This window comes from Haliotis rufescens, unplaced genomic scaffold (genome assembly GCF_023055435.1).
Source record: "Haliotis rufescens isolate VD_foot unplaced genomic scaffold, xgHalRufe1.0.p SCAF_17, whole genome shotgun sequence".
Classification (NCBI taxonomy): domain Eukaryota; kingdom Metazoa; phylum Mollusca; class Gastropoda; order Lepetellida; family Haliotidae; genus Haliotis; species Haliotis rufescens.
This window is the reverse complement of record NW_025963857.1, coordinates 16,143,742-16,169,930: the sequence shown is the minus strand read 5'-3', so window position 1 is coordinate 16,169,930 and position 26,189 is coordinate 16,143,742. Positions and strand designations below refer to the sequence as shown.

The 26,189-nt window shown below is 41.1% G+C and overlaps 1 protein-coding gene across 2 annotated transcripts in view; it reads right to left on the bottom strand.

Annotated features, from left to right (window-relative positions):
• LOC124137940 (sodium- and chloride-dependent glycine transporter 1-like) overlaps positions 1–26,189 on the bottom strand; it is a 62,098-nt gene that overhangs the window by 18,152 nt on the left and 17,757 nt on the right. For both annotated transcript variants that reach the window (XM_046504377.2, XM_048397634.1), the window contains 7 exons: positions 21,892–22,023; positions 20,161–20,548; positions 17,405–17,537; positions 16,093–16,227; positions 5,515–5,618; positions 2,178–2,302; positions 993–1,105 (listed from right to left, as the gene is read on the bottom strand). In XM_046504377.2, coding sequence (XP_046360333.1) covers positions 993–1,105; positions 2,178–2,302; positions 5,515–5,618; positions 16,093–16,227; positions 17,405–17,537; positions 20,161–20,548; positions 21,892–22,023 — 1,130 coding nt within the window. The remainder of the gene's footprint in view (positions 1–992; positions 1,106–2,177; positions 2,303–5,514; positions 5,619–16,092; positions 16,228–17,404; positions 17,538–20,160; positions 20,549–21,891; positions 22,024–26,189) is intronic.

Here is a 26,189-nt window from a genome sequence, read left to right as displayed (position 1 = left end):
AGAGTCATAAAGATTGTTGCACAATGGCTGAGAATAAAGGTTGAAACATGAGGAAAGCGAACATTACATACGTGATTCTTTCCTCAGTAATAGTTAGAATCTAAGGAGAGACATTAATGTGGGGAAGAAGGGGCGGGAAAAGATTGCACTGCGGCTAACACAGTGCAGGATGAAACAATGACGAATTACCAACAAGCGAAGAGTAGCTTCTTGACCATGATGTCATGTGACAATAGCAGGGCCTGATTTAGCTTTTAGATTTTTAAGACATGCACCAGTGCTACCTAATATTGAAATATGCAACATAATATGTAAATATTTATGTCTATATGCACCAATTGCATGCTAAAGAATTTCGAATTTGTGTCTGAGTAATCCTTACTTGTCCACACAAGTGAGCACATTCTATACCTTTAAGCTTTATTTACCATACTACATCACAAATATCTGTGTTAGTTTTAATTTGTCATGCTTTCGTGGGCTTGACGTCAGCAAACTGTGGGTACTTCAAGATTATGTGCACATGTTCCTATTACGTTTTACAACAACACGTCATCAGTTAATGTGACACAGGCAGAAGCCTCGCCTAGATTTCAACTTTGATAAATTTATGAGACAAGGGTGCAGCCTGGTTCTGTCCTATGCTAAGTTTTAATGGTAATATGCACCTGGCAAAAGATACTCCAAGTTCCTTAAATCGAGCCCTGAAAGTCATTGTATATTCTTGCCATGAGTATCAATATGCCACTGATTAGTGAGTGAGTGAGTATGTTTTTACGCCGTTTTAAGCAATATTCCAGCAAATATCACGGCGGGGGACACCAGAAATGGGCTTCAAACATTGTACCAATCGGGAATCGAACCCGGGTCTTCGGCGTGACGAGCGAACGCTTTAACCACTAGGCTACCCGACCGCCCCGCCACTGATTTGGGCCTGCCTTAGATCGGAGTTCCATGCTAAACAACAGTATGAAGTCAAATATGAGCACTACCTGTGTGTCGAGACCAACAGTCAGAAGCATGAGGAAGAACAGGATGTTCCAGAGTTGAGGGAGAGGCAGAGTCGTGAGTGCCTCAGGATAAGCAATAAACCCAAGTCCGGGCCCTGAAATATAACCGCTAGAATTAGCATACCTTCAAAACAGTACACGTGTATAATGCAATTACTTTTCGAAGAATGATACAGGAAGTTTCGATAACAAGTAATAATAACCTATTCCAAACGAGTCGTCTGTTCATTTACAACATGATAGAAACATGTTTCACCTTTAACTTACCTGTCATAAAATTATAATGTTTCCTGGAACAGTTTTGAGTTAGTTAGTCGAACAGCGAAAAGGGAATGGTTATCACGGCATTATGCTGCGTTTAACACACATTAGTTATTATTACACATGTTAAGTCTTAGAATGGGAAACGGAAGGTAGGGTCGGGGTTCGTTTCACACCATGTTGTCAAGAAATGGAGCAACTAAGTGCTTATTAGTCGTTAACAGTGAAACTCAGTGCGTCGCAGCTCCGATACATTTGAGTGATTGAAATTGTTATTATGCATTATTTAAAAAATACAGTGGATCATTAAAAACATCTGACTGTAAATGGAAATGACTACAGGGCTTCCATAATATAGAAAAGCAAAATATAAGTATATCCAGGAAAATGCCGTTTAGCATGATATACAACTATGGATCTATTTAAAAAATATTCGACAAATACTGCATTAGTATTCATCTAATTAGTGGAATGAAAAAATCAATATCACAAATGAAACTATCTCGATTATATAACGAACGAAATAATAGAAATAATAGTCTTCGAATGATTTGTGTAAAGGCATAGCATGAGAGAAAGAGAAATGGTGAATCGCTTCATTCCATTTGAATAGGATAATGCCTCCATTCAATCACCCCTTTCCTTTTTATTGACATGCAGATTTGCATTCAATGTATCCGAAATCCAGTATTTCTGTACATGCATGTATCGAAAAGTGTCCGTAAACGGGGACGTGGCTTTGGTTTTGATTCCATTAGTGCTTGGAGCGACGAAAATACTGTCCGACAAGAAACAGCAACCACCCCAAACTAGGTGTAGAGTTATCTCCCATCTATATTAAGAGTAACCTCCCCTTCCCATTCCTTGGTTTTAAATGCAAGCATAATTTTGAGGGATGGAGTCAACCTGATTTAACAACTTCTGATACGGGGACTCCAGCTTTTTGTGCCATATATCCAAGCACTGAAAATATGGCAAAGCCTCCATATAAACTGGTCCCTTCCCCAAGGAAAGTGATAAGCACTGCATCTCTGAAAACACAAGAAAAGAGCGTTGAGCACATAAGGCACGTCCTTTAAGGACCGTGCAGGGAATTGGTGTAATGCATAAACATCGCCGTGTCAAATTTGTACGTATTTGGATAGCAATCCAATGAGCGAAGGTAAGTTTTGTAATGATAATAGCTTACAATGTTTTTTCTAAATCTAAAAAAAATAATTCTTGGATTCAAATGTTTGTATATGGTCTTATGCACAGCCTTCGTATTTCAATGGATTTCTAGAAAAAGGAATCATCTCAATAGCAGCAGTTTTATGATTTCATGTAAGATTATAGTCAACCTGCATCTCCGCTCATGGATGTTTTCCGGGCAAAACATGACAAAACTTCAGTCAACCACGGTTTGTGTCTGTTCAAAAATTGTCTCTTGAAAACTGTCTTCTTGGAAAATATCAAAAAAAGGTTCTTGCACTCACATAAATTTTAATCGATGAAGTATGCAGGATTGTACTACAATACACTTAAATGAGATATACCCCCCTGACCATTCTAATTATATTTTTACAAAAGCATTCTCCAAGGTAATAGCTTCCAAGAGACAAATGTTTCTCTTAACGCAGAGTCATTTCAAATTGATTAACAACCTGGTTGTCCAAAGAAGTTCCTTCAAACCTGCTCGTGTTGATACAAGTCTTTCAAGACCAAATCATCTCTTGTCATCCCTTCTGAAAACAAAGGTTAACTGCAGGAACATCTTTGGAGAAACAGGAGTTGTTCGCGTTGACTAATTTTCCATTGTTTCTACATTTTCGGCGATTCTAGGCATGAGTTGTGCTTTTCTAGCAACAAGGAGACAATAACTCGTTGGGAGATCAATGCTGAATAGCCTTGGTCCTGCGTCTTGGAATGGTTCTTCTTGGGAGTGATTTGTAACCCACTGAAATCCACGAACACGGAGTAGTCCAACAACAAGCCAGAAAGATTCAAAAGGATGAAACGAACGCAATACAAACTAGAAAACAAGTTTATTTAACTGACTGTTGAATAATTGCCAACTTATAAACATATCCATCCATTTCAGCACATGACGAAAGGGTATGACACCAGTTATGTGTGGACCACCAACAATAACTCAAGTTTATATAGCTGAACATGATGCATTCTTGTTACTATGGGAAAGAATCGTCGTCCTTGTATGATAGGCATCCGAGGCCTCCATGATCAACAACCAGAAACTGAATCACGTGAAGAATCAACCGACCAGTACAACCCAACATTTTAAGTGTGTTGGATGAGTACGAACGACTACGTTATTGGAAGAATTAAGGATGACCTCAATGTGATTGTTTGCCATGAACTAATGACCAGTTAATCACACTAAACAATCCATCTTTGCTGACTGGATGTGGCAAGACATGCCCAAGATTTTATATATAAAAAACCATTGTTTTCGACCATCAGAACGTTTCGGAATATCCACAAAACAACCATTATGCCACGCACGACTCCTATAAGAGGCAAAAAGGCACAATCCATTTGCAGATTTCGAGCTTAAATTTGCTTAGGATTCAAAATGCAGCTGTATGTTTATGAGGCCAATTACAATATAATTTAATCAACTTGAGCATTTAAAGATACTTTGAATGTGAATTTGAATATGTCGATGTATTTGAAAAGCTCTCCGAGTTTGAAGATGTAAAATACACATGAGAACACACAGAATAGTAGTATCTTTAAGGTAAATAATATCTGCCAGGCTGAGACTGAAACATTGTTTCTAGATACATTGCTTGTCATCTTCAAATGCATAACTGTGAAGTAAATCATATTTTGTTATAGTTCTGTTAACACAAAGATGTTTACAATATTTTATAAGGGAAAATATGCGATAGTGTAAGCATCATTTGAAGATGTTTGGAAGCATATCTTAAGAACAATATCATATTTTGTCAGAAAATGTAAGCATAGTTTGCAAGCAGATTTTGGTAAGCTTATCTTAAGAACATTTTGTTTATTCAAGTTCTGGCTAAATTAAATTAGGAAATCTCCTATTGCATAGATGAGTTAAAAGAACAGGCCACAGTCTTAAAATATGCTTCCTCCACAACGTATTTAGAAACAACACTCCACAAAACATTACCAATTTGAATACTTGAAATGCATTTAAACAAAAGTTAACTTTGAAGGATTATCGAACTGCTGGATAGCATTAAAGGATATTTTGATAGGCAACAGAGAATATGCAAGTAACCCTCTCCACTATGCTTCAAACAATCAGAATCCGTTGTTTACAAATTGATTCGGCTTTTTTTCATTCAGGAAACAACACGTTTGTGAGTTTGTCAGTTGGATAGAGATACACATAGGACATGATGTAGTAGAATGATGTTACTATTGTTTGGTTTCATGCCCATTTTCTTACAAGATAATATCTTCGGTAGAAACTGGCCTTGCGAGTGAACGACGCTTTCATTTCAACCATTGACGCTTCTGGGTAAATGTTTTGTTTGTTTGTTGTTTAACGCCTTCCTCGGCAATATTCCAGCTATATGACGGCGGTCTGTAAATATCGAGTCTGGACCAGACAATCCAGTGATTGATATCATGAGCATTGATCTACGCAATTGTGATCGATGACATGCATCAACCAAGTCAGCGAGCCTGACCACTCGATCCCGTTGGTCGCCTCTTACAACAAGCATGGTCGCCTCTTAAGGCAAGCATGGGTTGCTGAAGACCTATTCTCTTCCCGGATCTTCTCGGGTGTCTGGGCAAATGTACACCCACAAGGGTTAGGGAATAAAGTACTTGGTGTGGAATATTCTCTTCCACTACTGAATTGTGATATTAAATATTATATACTATTATAAGCGATTTTGGGGTCTGGTTGCTTTGAAATTCTTCCTGGTGACTGTAGTACCGAATCTCCATCATCAAACAGGACACGATCAGGGCCAGTCTGACAACTTACAAAGTGGACTGGGAATGTTATGAGGATAAAGGGCCAGTGAAAAAAATCCAAAGTAAACTTTTGTACTGTCTGGTATTTAAAGTGAATGCAGGCTTTCACAGCATCTATTGTCGTAAATGATTTGTTCCTTTCACTCAAAGTTATATGCCCCGGGAGATAATGTCTGCAAGAAAAGTCTTTATTATAAACAAACACACAGATATGAAGCTGTGTGACGTGTATGACGTCAGAGTGACATCATATTACGTCACACAGCACTGTCGATATACTGACCTGAGGCAGTTGTTGGTGAACTTGTTGTGACTTGACATGACAATCAGTAAGCCCCATGCCGGTCCGAGTGAGTAAAAGACCTGTGAGCCAGCCTCAATCCATACCTGCAACCAATGACCTCTTTTAATTGGGGCTGAAACGTTTTGGTGGTTAACACTGGCGACAAACAGGGTCACGCTGAGTTGAACAATTACCTGTTACAATATTGACAGTAGCGGGTGACCTCGCCAAGGTGAACACGACCAAACTGAATATGTCACGTGATAACGTTGACAATCGCGCGGAGTCATACAGAACTACTTTAGGGGGATTCCTCAATGTCTAAAAATAACATTAAAATCATTTGGTTTTGGTTTTGTTTGTTGTTTAACGCCGCACTCAGCAATATTCCAGCTATATTATGGCGGTCTGTAAAAATCGAGTCTGGACCAGACAATTCAGTGATTAATATCATGAGCATCGATCCACGCCATTGGGATCGATGACATGCATCAACCAAGTCAGCGAGCCTGACCACCCGATCCCGTTAGTCGCCTTTTACGACAAGCATAGTCACCTTTTACGGCACGCATGGGTTGCTGAAGACCTAATCTACCCCGGAATCTTCACGGGTCTTAAAATCATTTGGGAAAACTGAAAGCGACATCGATTCAGGCTATGAATGATGCAGGCTTTGAAGCCAGACAGGTTATGTATATGTCGGGTCACCGAAATGAATTGTCCATTCGAATCTTCACGGGTCAAACACAACAGGAGACCCTAGCGGCAAAGGGATGTAATTCTGCATAGCGAGTTGCGACCCTATGGTTGACATTTTCCAAATTTGTTCATGTTTTTAATCAAGGTTTACATGTGATTAGAAGCACTTCGCGGAGGAAGACCCCGTTTTATTACAATGTGGATCTTGATTATCGACCAGATCGTCTTGACTGGGCGCCGCCATTTTGTTTCATGCAAAAACAAGTAATATGAGAGATGGAATCTGATTGGTCAATGGGAGGAACATGGATGGGACATAACCCGTAATAGCCACTGGTGTCGCAACGACCGAGCCCAGAAATTCCAGCCTAGTACGACAGGGGCGGATAGTGGACTTTTATAGTCGGTTAACTCCCTTGCCTTTTGATGACGACGTCTTTTTAAACACTAACAGTCGCCTTCAGTAAGGCATCATTCATATGGAACGCTAAACAGGAAACGCGTGTTTTCAATACAATATTGCAAGGTCGTTAACCGAATTAAGACGACGATGTATGAAACACGTGCCACTCCGTACTCTGTAAAATCCATTTACATGACGGTCTTGCTGTACAACGGTTAATAAGGATATGTACAAATACGTCACTATTACAGCATTAAAAAGGAGTTATTGTCCATTCAATTTTGTCTACTTGTCATCCGTCAACAATGCCTGTCAAACAATTTTGTACTTTCATTGTCACTTTGGTTTGTTATTTGTTTGTTTGTTGTTTAACACCGCACTCGGCAATATTCCAGCTGTATGACGGCGGTTTGTAAATAATCTGGAGTCTGGGCCAGACAATCCAGTGATTGACATCATGAGCATCGGTCCACGCAATTGGGATTCGATGACATGCATCAACAAAGTCAGCGAGCCTGACCACCCGATCCCGTTAGTCGCCTCTTCCGACAAGCATAGTAGCCTCTTACGTCTTAGCTTTGGTAACTGTGTGTTTGTTGTTTAACACCGCACTCAGCAATATTCCAGCTATATGACGGCGGCATATAAATAATAGCGTCTGGACCAGACAATCCAGTGATGAACAACCACCCACGTCCTCGGGGAACTACGAGACGCCAACAACAACGTCACCGAGCCTGACCACCCGATCCCTCTAGTCGCTTATTAGACAAGGATAGATTGATGGGACCAATTCTAAAAACAAAACATACCCAAGGGACGTTTAGTATTTTCCAGAGACAACTTAAACCGAATCTGAGTGCTCTGACTGCGTTTGATCGTCAAATTGGGTTACCAGATTCTTCTAAGGCACATTATCTGTTAATGTATTCCTCTGTCGGTATAAGGGGCGGTCGGGTAGCCTAGTGGTTAAAGCGTTCGCTCGTCACGCCGAAGACCCGGGTTCGATTCCCGTCATGGGTACAATGTGTGAAGCCCATTTCTGGTGTCCCCCGCCGTGATATTGCTGGAATATTGCTTAAAGCGGCGTAAAACCATACTCACTCACTCTGTCGGTATATGGAAGGGTCTAGGGTCCGTTAAAGAACAGTTTATCTACTTGTGGGAGTGAAACCATCCAGTGCTACGAGTGACGCCCATAATTGTCCAATTAACATTTATAAAGTAATTCTAGTTTAGGATACAGCTACTATAATGCTACTTACTGTCGATGTTAATCTGAGGAATATTCATGCGCAGTAGATCTTTCAGGATAGCTAATGAGCGAGTTGTGTCTATGGTGTTTTGAACAGTTACACGCTATGTTGTTGATAATGATGATGTTGGAAATTTATCGACCGCTTCCGGACGGCATGTCAGCTTTATTTGAGTGAGTTGGGTTTAAAGCCGCTTTGAAAAGTATTCCAGTCATATCACGGCGTGTCAGCTTGATGAGGATGGAAATCCGACGTTTACCAGTTTGGTGGAACCAGCGAGCAAACAAACCTAGAAACATAATCGGGGCGAACCGGGATTCGAACCCACCCAAGATCATAGGTTTTTGGTGTGCCCAAGGAACGCAACTCTGCACAGCCAACGACTGGGCTACGCGTGTCCGCTTAATTTGTGATGCCGACGAAATGCAACCAAAGACCCCAAACTCCCCAACATAGCTATGGTAAATAAGCAATGATCAATGGGATTCGAACCCACGGGTATACGATCCTGGCGCACCTAAAAGACGCATCCCTGTACAGCATCTCGGTGTTTTAGACTGCTGGGACACGCTGTTGGCATCAAGAACGAACTGATGTTGACTGAGGCCATTTTATCTTTAAAGATCTCGTCAACTGTGTCAAAACCCTCAGACACTGGCGCTCATTGTACAGCTGTATATAGACAGACCCGACCCAGTGGGACAATTAGAATCAGATCCCTCACATCCTGAATTCGCTATAAATACGACGATTGACGTTGAGAAACCCAACTGGGTCATGTAAGTTCATTAAGTGAGAGTGAGTGAGTTGGGTTTAACGCCGCTTTTAACAGTATTCCAGTTATATCACGGCGTGTCAGCTTAATGTGGGAGGAAAGCCCAACCCAACTCACTCACTCTTTTACGTATAATTTCTAAACTGTTTTAGGGGGCACGGGTGGCCCAGTCGTCTAAGGCGCCGCGATTCGCTGTGAAGATCGAGTTGCGTCCCTTGGGCACGCCAGTAACCTATGATTGTGGGTTCGAATCCCGGTTCGCCCAGGTTATGTTTCTAGGTCTGTCAGCACCATACCCGTGCCCGTGGGTTTCACCGAAGTGGTAAACGCCTGAGACCTGCATCACTGTGGGCTTTCCTCCCACATTAAGCTGACACGCCGTGATATAACTTGAATACTGTTAAAAGCGGCGATTATCCCAACTCACTCACTCACTCACTCACTCACAAACTGTTTTTATCCAGCCTAACGAGGGTGTAAATGCGCAATAAAACTGTCATATGAAGGGGGACACTATTATCGGCTTTCACATAATGTCCTCCACGCGACGAGCAAAACGTTTTATACCACTGGGCGTCCCCGATGGATTCTGTCCTCTAAATTTTTATGTATTCTTTTTACAGATCATTACACTGTGATCTGAAATGAAAACCGAAATTATTGATTCGAAATGTATTCAACAGTTTATGCAAATGGGCCATCCACACATGTCATATTCTGGCTGACATCCACATATTTGGATTCCTGACAGCAATGACCTGGTTTTATCCCAATATAGTGGCATCATAGGGGCATCTGCGAATGGGAATGAGGAAGTATCAAACTTCAACCTCTTAACAGTATTGCAGTTACACCTCTGTCAGGTGAGCATCCGGGGTAGAATAGGTCTTCAGCAACCAATGCTTGCCGTAAAAGGTGACTATGCTTGTCGTAAGAGGCGACTAAGGGGATCGGGTGGTCAGGCTCGCTGACTTGGTTGAAACATGTCATCGATCCCAATTGCGTGGACCGATGCCCATGATATCAATCACTGGATTGTCTGGTCAAGACTCAATTATTTACAAACCGCCGTCATATAGCTGGGATATTGCTGACTGCGGCGCTAAACAACCAACCAACCATCAACCTCTGTCAGGTTTTCAATGTAATGCCAGGTAATTTGAGTGAAATCCCATTGGACGCAGTCCGTAGGCATCTACGATGAACAGACGGTGTGTTCTGACAAACAAAGGGGCGGTCGGGTAGCCTAGTGGTTAAAGCGTTCGCTCGTCACGCCGAACAACCGGGTTCGATTCCCGACATGGGTACAATGTGTGAAGCCCATTTCTGGTGTCTCCCGCCGTGATTTTGCTGGAATATTGCTAAAAGCGGCGTAAATCCATACTCACTCACTCACTCTGACAAACAAATGATCATTATTGCTGTGAAACGATTCAATTGTTAATTTGATAAAGATGTTGTCTGTTCATTGACACGGGACAATATAGGAACACTGTGTCATCGCAATGTTAGCTTGAAGCTATTTCACACACACAAGAATGAGTGAGTATGGTTTTACGCCACTTAGTCATCAGTAGCGCAGAGGGGGACACCAGAAATGGGCTTCACACTTCTGGGATCGAACCCGGGTCTTCGGCGTGAGGGGCGAACGCTTTAACCACTAGGCTACCCGACCGCCCTTCACACACAAGAGGACACCGGCGTAGTAATAATGCGAAGACCTGACAGAGATCCCGGGACTGAGACCGCCCTACTCGAAAACAATAGGCGTTGACAGCCATGGCTACGGCTTGTATAGTAGCCACAGGTGACACCGGCATGAACATGCGTGTTTTTCATTTACAAATTATTTATGGTGGTAATTACGTCACTTGAACATATGCATGTTCTTTGTAAAGTACATGTATATCACAACTGAGGAACGATCAAGTGCAGCCAACAAACAGACCATTGTGTATTCAAAGTAGAGACAATTTATATATATATATATAACAACTTTTTTATTTACTGTAAAGACGCGTTTTGGTAAAGATCCTTATACCGTTGTTCAGCAAGGCTGAGGAGGGTGGGTTTCTTGTTGCTAGGGTTTACAACAGTCTTTTGGTGGTCTGTCTGTTGTTAAGGCGACACTTGTCACGATATGGCTGAAATATTGCCGATGTGACGTAAAGCATAAACTCACTCACTCACTGTTAAGGCGACAACGGAGTAAGGATATACAGTAAACTACGTTTATAACGAACACTCTTATAACGAACTGACGGATATAGCGAACTTTACTTTTTTGTCCCGACTATTTGCTGTAGTTATGCTGTATATATGCTTATAACGAACTACGGTTATAACGAACTGAAATTAGTGGTCCCTTTGAGTTCGTTATATCCGTAGTTTACTGTATATCGAAACGTTGCCTTTACAACAAATAAAGAAGTTGTTATCCTTAAATTGTCTCTATTTTGTCATCCGTCAACTGGGGCGGTCGGGTAGCCTAGTGCTTAAAGCGTTCGCTCGTCACGCCGAAGACCCGGGTTCGTCAACTTCTAAGTAATGCTTATCAAGGATATCATGTACTTTAGGGAGTGATCGGTGAACCAGATGCTGTGGTTCAAATAGCCACTGCCAAAGGTCAGGCCAGTGTTTACGCAGATATCTTAGACCATGTGTTGCCCACTCTGGGGCCTTCCTGGGAATTCGGTCAACTTAAACAAATGCTTCCATACATGATTATCGACCGACATCGAGTTCATGACCTCTCGCGGTGGTCTGGAAGGCATCAGTTTCACAATCATTTACTGTGGCAAAGCAACACGATAATGTACCCTTGTTAACGAGAACACCAAAATAGTGGAGCATGGTTCTTATGAGTAAAAGTCCACTATAACGGGTTATCAGTTGTTCAAGATAAGGCTAATTCCAACATTCGACCATAATGTCAGTAAGAATTCTGCTAGGACTGTGTGTGTATGTCGTGTTCAATGATATATTGTGATGGACCAGTTCGAGATAGTAAGGTTTCTCTGTATGTAATTCGTCCACACACCCACCCACCCACACAGAGGGACACACCCACCCACACAGAGGGACACACCCACACAGAGGGACACACCCACATACACACACACATACACACTAGCGTGCGTAATAAGGTTACTGAAATGTCCTATTGAAAGAAAACAGAGGCAGAAGTCCATGTCAACCCAAACTCCGAAATTAACAGTCATAAACACATGCTTATGATATGGTCATGGCGACTGATTTACGACACCCATTGTCTGAAGAACATTTAATTGCAAAGGCTCATTACCCTGGAGCCATGACATCTATATGCCTTGAAACATTTAATTGCTGTTATTTATTAGATGCTAATCCTATTTGTTAATCCCCATTTTTGTGTACATCGACCGTCTGCCATCCTGAACAGGATGTGCAAGTATGTCACTGATGATTTACTGTTTACATTTATATTTATTACTTACTGAATGTCAGGTGACCTTGGATAAATTAGCCTTGGTCCAAAGAGAGGAGAAAAGAAAGGTCTTACCCTTAGCCTAGCTAGGGTTAGGCTGGGTGCTCCGGGGCACCTAGACAACAACCACTACCACCATGTGCTGACCTGGCACATAGTGTCTTCTGTATGTATAAATCTACATGTATAAAGTAAAACTGTATATACCGCAAGCCATCGTCTCCAAGTTGTCACTTCCTACTGAGAACCATACGTCGGCCTCTTGCATATACGAGTATGCAAAATTGTTCATTAATCAACGTCGGACCGACACGCGTTGTTAATATGGTCAAAATAGTACGATGGAGATTTCTTATATGTCATCAACAAAATGTTCAGGCAAAGAAAATCTGCATCTCCTCCCTAACAATATAATCATAGCAATATTTGTATTCTGTTTGTATGTCAATGTTTTTATTAGTCATGTTCATGTTTTGTACCCTGCTCCCTGTGGGTGTTTATGTACAATAAATATTCTTCTTCTTCTATGATTATGGAAAGGTTTTGTCGTTTTATATGGATTGAAACTTCTGCTTCTAAAATGCTATTACAATGCACAAATCCATACGGCTTCCTTTGCAATGTGCATACACTTGCAACTAATCAACCTGTGGGTGTTTATGTACAATAAATATTCTTCTTCTTCTATGATTATGGAAAGGTTTTGTCGTTTTATATGGATTGAAATTTCTGCTTCTAAAATGCTATTACAATGCACAAATCCATACGGCTTCCTTTGCAATGTGCATACACTTGCAACTAATCAACTAATTCAAAAGACGCTGCTTACGTGCATCACCGCCAATCACCATATAAAAAACCCATTACAACGAAACAGTAATCATTGAGCCAGAACATAAGGTTTGATTTAACAAAGTAATTACAGACAAAATAACCACGCCAGAATAAACTAGACCTGGAAATACATGAGTCAGATCCGAACATAAAAAATGTGTTAAAATGTGGTACGCCGGTACTATGTTGATTTAGACTGTAGTGTTATTTCGGGAGGATAGCATATACCCCCCCCCCCCCCTCACACACACACATACACACGCCATAACTATCAAATGTTTCATGAGAAATAACAAGCGAATTAACATCACTGACTTTCTTGAAATATTAATCAATATTGTACTCGAAATAATCTTTGAAGTAACCTCGTTAGCGTTCTTTTGGTCATTTCTGTAACGGTCAATGGATGTTACGTTACAACTATCAATAAACAGACGATTGCGTATCCGGGGCGATGATGTAACCAGCATCCTGCGGAGATGAAAGCGCGACTTTGTCCACGCAGACTGAAACCGGGGAATTTAGAAATCAATGATTGGAAAAACAGCCGTGGGGATGTGATTAATTAAAGTAGGACGTCAAATCAGCAGTGTTTCGAATGTTCTTCTCGCTGCTTGAAGAATATATTGATTTAGGGGAACATGAGCGGTTTGAATGGTTGAGGGAATGATCCACCACGACACCTTTTGATGGAAGTCGTCAGAGCAACCAATGAATGGTAGTAGGACAAGAGCTTCATAACACACACGCTATGAATTACAGCGCCAAAGAGTCTGAGGGATACCCATTTTCTTATGAAATTATATTTAAAGCAATAAATTAGGCCAAAGAATCAGCGTACTTCAACAGAGGCGGCATTTGATTAGGATTCAGTACTATCATAGTCGGCGAAAAACGTCACTGAATAGGCCAATGTACCACCGTACTCTGGGTCATTGAAAAGGCCAGAGTATTATGAAAATTTGCACTGAACAGGCTAACGTATCATATGTTCTGACGACGAAGGGGATTAGAACTGGGAAAAGGAATGGTGTGATAAAGAGTAGCATAAAGTAGGCTCGGCTACAAACGTATTCGCCATGTGTGTTAGCAATGAAATAACGTATTCATAATGTGTGTCAGCAATGAAATAACGTATTCACCATGTGTGTTAGCAATGAAATAACGTATTCGCAATGTGTGTTAGCAATGAAATAACGTTTTCACCATGTGTTAGCAATGAAATAACGTATTCGCCATGTGTGTTAGCAATGAAATAACGTATTCACCATGTGTGTTAGCAATGAAATAACGTATTCACCATGTGTTAGCAATGAAATAACGTTTTCACCATGTGTTAGCAATGAAATAACGTATTCGCCATGTGTGTTAGCAATGAAATAACGTATTCACCATGTGTGTTAGCAATGAAATATCGTATTCGCCATGTGTGTTACCAATGAAATAACGTTTTCACCATGTGTTAGCAATGAAATAACGTATTCGCCATGTGTTTTACCAATGAAATAACGTATTCACCATGTGTGTTAGCAATGAAATAACGTATTCACCATGTGTGTTAGCAATGAAATAACGTTTTCACCATGTGTTAGCAATGAAATAACGTATTCGCCATGTGTGTTACCAATGAAATAACATATTCACCATGTGTGTTAGCAATGAAATAACGTATTTGCCATGTGTGTTAGCAATGAAATAACGTATTCGCCATGTGTGTTAGCAATGAAATAACGTATTCAGCATGTGTGTTAGCAATGAAATAACGTATTCACCATATGTGTTAGCAATGAAATAACGTATTCGCCATGTGTGTTAGCAATGAAATAACGTATTCGCCATGTGTGTTAGCAATGAAATAACATATTCGCCATGTGTGTTAGCAATGAAATAACGTATTCACGATTAGTGATACGGTTAGAATAGTATCAGCTACAGTGTGTTCACGATGAAAGGTAGCACTGTATAAGCGTGGGGTATACCGATAAATTTAAAATCATGAAATCAATGGCATACAAATCTATAAGGCGGGGCGAGGAGCCATAATTCGCTTTGAAGAGTTACGTCCCTTTGGCGTGCCAGAATCCTATGACGGTAGATTATGATTCTTGGTTTGACAAACCTCTGCTCGTGGGTTGTAAAGGCCTAAGACCTGCATCACGTGGGCTATTCAACACATCTTAAGCTGATTAGGTAAAATAACTGAACAACACAGTTCAATGAGGCGCAAAAAAAAAAAGAATTCACTCATTCCATCCCTCGGCACCAGTCACAATATGATTCCATGAAGATCCGAGGTAGAAAAGGTCTTCAGTAACCATGCTTGCTGTAAAAGGCGACTATGCTTGTCGAAAGGGGCGAGTAGTGGTGATGCATGTTATCGTATCCCAATTGCGTTCATCGATGCTCATGATATCAATCCCTGGATTTTGGGGACAAGACTCGATTATTTACAGACCGACGTCATATAGCTCGAATACTGCTGAGTGCGGTGTTAAAGAAATAAACAAACACAATATGATTCAGAAACTTTATCTGTTATAGTTTCTTTTGTTTTTAACGCTGCAAGCAGCTAGACATCTTTACCACGACGACCTGTTAACAATCTAGTTAAACAAATGGTCGATATCATGAGCAACGTTCCATGTTGAAGTACGACAACACGCAATCAAACACATCAACACTCTGAGTGAGTGAGTGAGTGAGTGAGTGAGTGAGTGAGTGAGTGAGTGAGTGAGTGAGTGAGTGAGTGAGTGAGTGAGTGAGTGAGTGAGTGAGTGAGTGAGTGAGTGAGTGAGTGAGTGAGTGAGTTGGGTTCAAGGTCGCTTTGAACAGTATTCCAGGTGAATCACGTGGAAGGAAAACCCGTTTCACGTCTAAGACGTTTACGTCTTTGGTGAAACCCACGAGCACGGATGGGTATGGTTTGACAAACCTAGAAACATAATCGGGTCGAACCGGGATTCGAACCCACACTGATAGGTTTCTGGCTTGCCCAAGGGGCGCAACTAAGCACAGCGAAATGCGGCTGCTTAGGCGACTGGGCCACCCGTGCCATCCTTAACAACTGACAACCAGATTCAATTTCAACAAGGAACAGAGTGGCGTGGAGCTACTTCACAGAGGAAGGGGGGAACGCGTTACTGACCTGTGGGTGAAGGAGCTTGGTGAAGTCCGGCTTCAGATAGAAGATGATACCCTCATAAGACCCCGGCAACGTGACCCCTCTGATGAGGATGATAGTGAGGAGCAGATAGGGAATGGTCGCTGTCACGTACACCACCTGGAGAGGAAGAAGCAGTCACAGTAATACAAGAAGGGGGAAGTTGTTGGCAACTGGGTCACAATGTTGGTGCAGTGAAACCTCGTTAGTTCGGACCCCGTCAATCCGGACACCTCACATTCTGGACGATTACTGGTGGGACTGTTTCAATGTATACAAATTAACATTTCTCCGTAATCGTTAATCCGGAAAGTTGTTAATCCGGACAATTTCAGGAGAACGCTACCTTACGGATTAATGAGGTTTCACTGTATTGACAACGTTGGTGACAACAATGGTCGATCATCATGTCATTAAATGCATGTTTGGTATTAAAAGTGTTGGTAACAACACTGGGTGATTATCATGTCATTCAATGCTTGTTTGGTATTAACAACGTTGGTGACAACACTTGGTGATAATCTTGTTATTAAATGTTGTTTTGTATTAACAGTGTTGGTGACAACACTGAGTGATAATCGTGTTATTAAATGCTTGTTTGGTATTAACAACGTTGGTGACAACACTGAGTGATAATCGTGTTATTAAATGCTTGTTTGGTATTAACAACGTTGGTGACAACACTGAGTGATAATCGTGTTATTAAATGCTTGTTTGGTATTAACAACGTTGGTGACAACACTGAGTGATAATCGTGTTATTAAATGATTGTTTGGTATTAACAACGTTTGTGACAACACTGAGTGATAATCGTGTTATTAAATGCTTGTTTGGTATTAACAACGTTGGTGACAACAATGGGTGACAATCGTGTTATTAAATGTTTGTTTGGTATTAACACCGTTGGTGACAACGATTAACTGACATTACCAAAATATGTACTGTTGGTCTTCAGGAGATGGGTGGGACGGGACAGTTTGGTGTACTGGGGATCACAGAGGGGTGGGCGTGTCACTTCAGTGTGGGACAAGACAGAGTACCTCAGTAGATCACCCCGGAACAGAATAGTACACGCTGTACCAACAGTAGACTTGCTCCAAGACCGTACTAAATGGTGAGTCCATTGGTGTTTAGTAATTCTATCATACGCAAGTCTGGTAGGACCAAGTCTCTTATAGGGACAACTTGTTCTTATTATTTATCTAATCAAGAAAGGCTGATTTAATCTAATAATTATTGCCTTTGAGCCAGCCTTGTGCAAATCTATTCCAATATCAGCGCGCAGGCGAATACTTACTTTCCCAAGTGATTTGACTCCTTTCATTAGACAGAGGAAGATGAGAAGCCAGGCCCCCATGAAACACAGTAAGAGATGCCACTGGATGTTGCCGACCTCTGTGACGCCTGAGGACATCTGCAGCATGTTGTACCTGTAAACAGAGGGTGAAGATGCACACCATGATGTACCAAGATGTACCAAGAGGTACCATGATGAACCAAGAGGTACCATGATGAACCAAGATGTACCATGATGTACCCTGATTACTACCATGTACCATCGACTCAAGCCATTCTAACTATGAATCCTTTTTCTTTGTTAACACAAAGTTGATATGGGTTATTTTCTGCAATATTTCGTTCAATGAGACTTTGTCATCTCAAACGGTGAGTTGGTGCGCTCTCATTTTGGAGAGAGACGATCGAACGCTTTAACCGTTTGGTTACCCCACCGCCCCTCTCAAACACTTGTAGATGACAACACGCGAATGCAAACCAGCTGAGCACCAGAGGTCACCCAGCAATCATTTAATCACATGCAGTAAACCATAAATAATATCGCCAAACATCCGGGAACATTAAACAAATTTCACATTCTGTAGAATGTCAGTTTTGAAAGGGACATTCTCCAATTCTCTTTGTCCCCTCATTGCGTCATACTCAAATGGCTGTTGACGGTGACGCCTATGGAAAATTTTCAGGAATTAATCGATTGCAGCAATAGTGGTTCAGGTGTCATGTGGGGTACACGGTGAGGTCATGAGTATAGTACATCGTGCAAAACGTGACGTCAATACAAACTTGAAAGAACCAGTGAATGCTGTACCAATGGACCCCACCATCTCTATTCAACACAAGGATAACTTGGAGCATTATTAATTCAATTAACAAGAATGCTGACAAAGCCGAATTGTAAAGACTAGCCAGTGGATGTCAATAAGTGTTATCAACCATATTTCTACTTCTGTTGTTTTATACTATGTTAAAAAAAACATCCGGATTAAGTATATCCGGATCGAAGAAGAGTTGTAATGAGAGTTGACTTGTATTAATATGATACGATGCCAATAGAGCTTGTCCTGAATGTGGGGGTTCTGCACTAACGAAGGTTCACTGAACATGTTTCATTCATGGTTGTACATGTTTGTAATGTGACTAGATTATCTACAACTACGTTTTGTTTGTTTGTTGTTAAACGTCACACTTAGCAATGCTCCTTAAATTTTGTCGGGTCTGGATCAGACAATCCCGTGATTGACAGCATGAGCATCGATCTACGCATTTGTGATACGATGACATGCATCATCCAAAGGCCTGACCACCCGATCCCGTTAGACGCGTCTTACGACAAGCATGGGATGCCGAGGACCAATTCTAACAAGGATCTCCACAGGTCTATAGATCCTTGCAGCATTAACATGGTCTTAGATCAGGGTATGAAACTCCCAAAAATTTCAGCCAGACCACAGGACTGGCTAGCTGAAATACTTGCCAGCCCTGACCAAAACCTGCCTGCCCACTATAATAATATGTTTCTCAGGATAAGCTAACGAGGTTTCTTTTTGGTTACATTTTATCATTCATCTTTACATGTGAATTAATGATTATCATCGGGAAATATTTAGAATATTGTCAAATATGAAATATAACCCGACCGTCGGGCAGGGGGATTTGAAAATCTTGCAGCCCGAGTTGAAATCAACCCGTCTCGGACGGTCGGGCAGGCAGGTATTTCAAACACTGCGTAGATACATGTGAGGCGGTTCGTCAGCAAAGCAACAAATGAATATCAAAGTCAATGTAGCTCTAAAAAAAGTTATTATTAAAGGTGAACGGTCAAAATAACCTTTGGATGTGAGCACTTAGATAAGAAAACATTTAACCAATTTTCAGGCATCTACTTAGATTGGACAGTTTAAATACGTATTTCAAGCAAGTTGTATGAAAAATATAACAAAAATTCAAAACAAGAATTATGACCAAATTAAATGTGTCTATAAATCGAATTTGGAAATTCAAGTTCAACAGTTCAAACACGCTCGATAACAAAACAAAAACATCAGGAAATCTTGAGTTTTGTCACTTGAGGTGGGAAGCATCAGATATCAATGTCCGGAATATACACACTCTTTCACCTTTAAAAGACTGGTGTTTCTAAACATGTGTCAATGTTGACAGTAGTCGAGAGACTATCTACTTTGTTTGTTGTTAAAAGCCGCACTATTTCAGCGATATGACGTCAGTCTGTGCATAATCGAATCTGGACCAGACAATCAAGTGATTGATATCATGAGCATCGATCCACGCAATTGGGATACGATGACATGCATCAACCAAGTCAGCGAGCCTTAGCGCTGAAACGATCGTAACTATTCTTTAACACTGACTTACAACAATCGTAGCGTTAAGATCGCTTTGTGGAACGGGTCATGTTGCCTAATAAACATAACCAATACAATATAACGACATATCTCCAATATAGGAAATACCCGATTTATTGTTGTTGTTGACGCCGCACTTGGCAATATTTCAGCTATATGACGGCAGTCTGTATATAATCGAATCTGGACCAGACAATCAAGTGGTTGATATCATGAGCATCGATCCACGCAATTGGGATACGATGACAGCCAACCTGACCACCTGATCCTGTTAGTCGCCTCTTTCGACAAGCATAGTCGTCACTTAAGACAAGCATGGGCTGTTGAAGACCTATTCTCTACCTGGATCTTCATGGGGGCCCGATTTACTACACTATATATAACAGACTCTTACTGCCAGAATTCCTCGGCCGCTGTCAAGCCTCCCTTCCCTGCGGTGTAGTTGCACACCGTGCTGTCAGGGGCAGTAACGTTGAGTTGGTTGACGTTGGACCAGCTGTCGTTGGAGAGAAGGACGTTGTTGTAAACGTTTTGCGACGTTGTGTACATTTCACCAAATGCTTCAGAAGTGTTCCTGGCCATAGCTGATTTGTTGGCTTTCCTCTGATTGGCTAGACACTCGTCCAATGAAAAACAAGTAGGGGTATTCCATGCGTTGTCACACGAGGTCCAGGGAAGCTTTGGGAGGAAGGAGTTGCCGAGGTAGTATAGCGTCCATGCGATGATGACGTTGTAGTAGAGGGCGCACATGCCGCTCACGACGTTCATTGAAACGCCGATTCCTATAATTTCAATGATAATATATTAGACTGAGTGCTTGAGCCCATTTAAGCTGTGTCGACACACAAACATGTTATCACTTTCAGGAACAAAACAACAAAGCAGAATATAATGTGTTGCTATAAGGATATTAGAATATTTAAAATGTCTTCGTCATAACGTCGGCGACACAGGTGGCCCAGTTGTCTAAGGCACTGCAATCCACTGTGCAGAGTTGCGTCCCTTGGGCACGCCAGAAACCTATGATCGTGGGTTCGAACCTTAGTTCCCCCGATTATCTTTCTAGGTTTGTCAGCACCATACCCGTGCTCGTGGGTTTGGAAAGTCGGATATAACGAGCCTGGATAAAAAAATCTGAATAAAATAATAATTGCGTAACAGGACGATTAGTCGGATATTGCTGGATAAATCGAAATGTAGAATAAAACGAAAATAGTGATAGAACGAAATCCGATACAAAGAACAGCGTCACAAGACGAACAGTGGGATGAATGTTGGGTTAGGATAAAAAAAATAAATTATAAAAGGAAATTCCCTTTGATAAGCTATTGCTTTATTCATTACATTAAAAAACACAATGAAATTCCCCACAATGACCCGTCTTGTCCCATTAACCAGAGCGAAATTCTGCACCTTAGACTTTTTTCAAATCCTCCAAAATAATGAAATGTAAATAAAATTTAAAACATGAAAAGCATTGTTTTCTATTCCGCAAACCAGAAACAAATATGAACATTTTAAAAATTTACTGTCGCTATCAATATGAAATTACCTACATTTTGAAGAAATTACAAACAATATTTGAAGTTGGATTTCTTTTCATCTTACGTTTTTCGACCTACTGACCCCAAAACCCTCATACCCTTCGTGGCTGTCCTTGCACTGAAGTTTGGTAAACGGGATAGCGTTATACTAACATCTAGTCTCTGAAATGAACATATTTTACAGAAAAAATAATTGTTAAATTATAGTTATAAAATATATTAAGAAGGTGCCCAGAGACTTTCTTCATTTTCAGTATTGCAGTAATCTAGACTTGCCAAACATTATAGACATGCATGGGCTGTATTGGATATATTTGTTAAAGGGTCTGTATGACAGACTAGGCTAAGGTGGTCGACAAGGATATCGGTTAGCAACTTACCAACTAGTCCTGCACCATGACCGTGGAATATATTTATTTTATGAAAAAATAATAATCTAGAAATGCATACAAAAGCAAGTCTAGCCAGCTCAAGCTAGCTCTATTCCACACAAATCCGCATAGGGAATTTTTTTTATTTTTAGAGTCAAGAAGGATATTGTGTAATATAAGATTTCAGAGACTAAATGTTAGTCTACTTACCAACAAACAGCGGAGAAACTTTCCACACATGTAGAGCACTCTTCCCCGAGAACTGCCCCACCGAGAGCTCCAGGAAAAACAACGGCAGGCCACACAGTATAAGGAAGGTTATGAACGGGATGAGGAAGGCGCCTGCAATACAAGGAAATAATTAGTTTATACTGCTTCATGGTAAATCCTAAAGTGTCTTGGTTACAATGTGTGACGATACTAATTCAATGCAAACATTTGATTACCGAGCAGATACACATTTTAGAAGTTTAAACGTAGCCGCTAACATAGTCTGTTTTCCAGATACTAGATAATAAAAAAATTGAATCCAGTTCAAGTTTAGAATGATTGGTAAGTCTAGATTGCCTCTGTTACTAATGCTACTGCTGCTGATACTACGACAAAAGAAACTACATACTTGGATGATGCATGCCATCGTATACGAACTGTGTAGATGGATGCTAATACTATCAACCTCTCTCTCTCTCTCTGTCTCTCTCTCGAACACACACACACACACCACTGAGGAGAATGTATTTGAATAATAAACATTACAAATTCAGGTTTGCCAAAGCAAGACCCTGCGTGCTCTCTCTCTCTCTCTCTCTCTCTCTCTCTCTCTCTCTCTCTCTCTCGTCCACCCAATCCTCATTTTGTCGTCTAATACAACAATCACGTGTGGTGATGGAGATCTAGTCTGACCCGGGCGCATATTAAACGAGCGCAGGAAATTATTGTGATGTTAGCAGGACAATGTGACCCCGTCTGGTGCCACACGAGTGACATGTTGCTGGCATTGTTGACAAACGAGCCAAATCACCGACAGGTATATGGGTACATGTGCTAACCACAACATCAGTGTGGAATGGGGTAACTATCAACACTATGATATGATGGATGGCGAGTCATGGCCACATGTCTACACTTAATACCGAGCGACACATGAAACTGTTAAATTCACTATATCAGTGGGGATCAGTCCATGCAGGATGATGTGTCTCTCGTGCAACAAAATAAAAATATTAATTTATTTTTTTTAATAATAATGGATATGATGATGATGATGATTATTATTATTTTATTATTTTCAACGTTTAGTAAATTTGCTTTTAAAAACGGACAAATATGGCGATTGTATGACGCCGTTGCCGGTAAGATATCTGCGCAGTACTGAGGCGATGGAACATTGTTTGCCTACAAGTTGGCTTTGGCTGCTATATCTGGCTATTACTGGTTCTTGGTGCTGATATTCAGACAAGATGAGAGAAGACCAATAAATGGCGCTCGTAGGCGACAAACATAAATCATTCGATTCGTGTAAGCCTACGTCAGCCTGGCGAGCCAGGCCATTGAACGTTGCCGGGCGATGGGCTGCTTGTTATCCTCAGGTTATTCTTAGGCTTGGACATTACTGGAAGTGCTCTGTGAGAGTTCCAGTGCGGCAATGTCCTTTACGGTTCTTCCGAGATACACATAGCAAAGGGACTGTAGCTCACCCTGTTCGTGTATTCAATGCAATCTATTTGTATAAGGGTGTTCATTTAGAACGTTTGATTGGTTGGTTGGTTTGTTGTTTAACGCCGCACTCAGCAATATTCCAGCTATATGACGGCGATCTGTGCATAATCGAGTCTGGACCAGACAATCCAGTGATTGATATCATGAGAATCGATCCACGTAATTTGAACGTTTGAAGGCAAAACACATGACATCAGTTGTGAAACCACAGTTTCCCTCACTCTTCACGATGTCATCTTCGTAGGTTTAGAAAGTGTTTTGGTGAGCATAAGGCGAGGTCAATTACCCCAAAAAAGAGTTTCGAAAAAAGGCTGCCATTGCGGCAATATTGAGAACAATCAGGATCTCTTGAAAAACTGTGTGTCGTCATGTGTGAGAACTTAAATAAAAGCGACACAACCGTGTTTCCATAATCATGAGTGAGTGAGTGAGTGAGTTGGGTTTACCGCCGCTTTTAACAGTATTCCCGTTATATCGCGGCGTGTCAGCTTAATGTGGGAGGACTGACTGACTGACTGAGTATGGTTTTACGCCGCTTTTAGCAATATTCCAGCAATATCACGGCGGGGGACACCAGAAATGGGCTTCACACATTGTACCCATGTCGGGAATCGAACCCGGGTCTTCGGCGTGACGAGCGAACGCTTTAACCACTAGGCTACCCGACCGCCCCTAATGTGGGAGGAAAGCACGAAGTGATGCAGGTCTCAGACGTTTACCACTTCGGTGAAACCCACGAGCACGGGTATGGTGCGGACAAACCTAGAAACATAATCGGGGCGAACCGGGATTCGAAACCACAATCATAGGTTTCTGGCGTGCCAAGGGACGCAACTCTGCACAGCGAATCGCGGCGCCTTAGACGACTGGGCCACCCGTCCCCCCCCCCCAAAAAAAAAAAAATAATCATGAGAAATATCTACTGAAAGCAGAGTCCATTGTACGATCCTGACTACATTATGAGCACCTGTTTATGAATCAGTATCAAATAGTGTAGATACCAGGTGTTCGCGAAGAGGTGTATCCTGCCCCATCGATGACACCCATCACAAACACAAAACAGGTCAATTATTCACCTTACAAACACGTGGACACGTCAAAATAGTGAATTGCATCTGACATCATTTTTGTCACTAAAGCGTCAGAAAAGTGTCAGCTTTTGTGGCTCTGCGGCTGGTGACGGAGTAGACGTAGATATCACAATCAGCTCACAATACTTTTTATCCTGGATCTAAACGCGCAGTTAGTTGAAATGTAATACCGAGTACAATACATTATGTGCATGCTGATATGAGTAATTGAACGTCAAGAGAATTTATTTCAATAATATGAGGAACACATTACAAATTCGGGTTTGCCAAAGCAAGATCATGCGTGTAATATTGGGTTCACATTTCCTGCCACTTATGATAATGGGGGAATTGAAACGAAATATGATTTACCAATACGGCTGATGGAGTAATTGGGGAATGACCTGAAAACACGCCAGTTGTCTACCCTTTACAGAAGAAAGGTTTTCGGTTTTGTTTTCATAAGCCACAACACACAAGCTCCCCGGTGCCAGCTCGCCCTACCATATCTATAATTATAGAATGCCAATACACTATTCCATTTCACATGGTGGCAATCCAGTGTATATAATGACCCAATCATTACATTAACAACCCTATAATTATTATGACTATTAAATAGGTTTCAGGACGGTGACATCCTTTGAGTCAAAGTGATGAGGTTCAACCATTCAGATTATTAATGTTCCCTTAAAATGCTTCCCCACAGGATATTCTGTGGATAACACTCGAGTGTTGTTCTTGATTAAGCTGTAAAATTGATGATTATTTAGAAGGACATTTGACCACAGGAGATAGGAACTGTGGCAGGGTTGGTCATTAGGAGGTATCATACATCATCAGCTGGAGGTTATCGCTGCAGGATGAAGCTATCTGCCATCAACTGGGTCGTGATTAAAGCAGGAAACTATGTGACCAAAACATCAAAGATGGCGCACACCCGCGGTTATGGAGTCAAGAGGCCATGATATCTCGGAATACGAAGTAGAGAACGTTGCCTGTTTGGACTACAGTGAAACATGAAGTGGGAAACGTAGAATCACATCTAGTCTCTGAAATGAACTATTTTACAGAAAAAAACAGTTGTTATATTATCGTTATAAAATATAATAAAAAGGAGCCCAGAGACTCTCTTCATGTTCAGATACTGCAGTAATCTAGACTTGCCGAACATTACAGACTGCATGGGTAGTATTGGATATATTTTGTTTCAGGGTTGGTACGTGGACAGAGGGTCGATGTTACATTGATAGAAAGCCTTCAGTGCAGATCTAGAGATATCTGCAGGCTGTGATTGGAGGATTTTGTGTAAGATTCTTATGTCTTTTAAATGTACATCCATCCAGTTATTAAACCATGTTTTTCTATATTTAGTACTCTCTTTTTCAACATGATGACTTATGCTGAATGTGACCATAGCTATTTTCAAGTAGGTGACATTTGGTGCGAAACTGGGTGTGGTTTGTTTAGCTTCCTGTACTCGGAAAAGGAACTGGCTAAGCTTGTCTTTTTTGTGTTTTCATTGCTGCTCTAAGGCCAAACTGTGCACACACGTACAGGTAATAGCTGTTGAATGCTTAGTTATTTAAAAAAGAAATATAACGTTACTATAGAAGTCTATGGGAAAACATCTGGTTGTGTGTAACCTGTAGTCAGCTGTTTTGGGAGAGGGTAGAAGAAAAATGACAAACCTTTGCACCAACAGGTTAAACAGTTTGA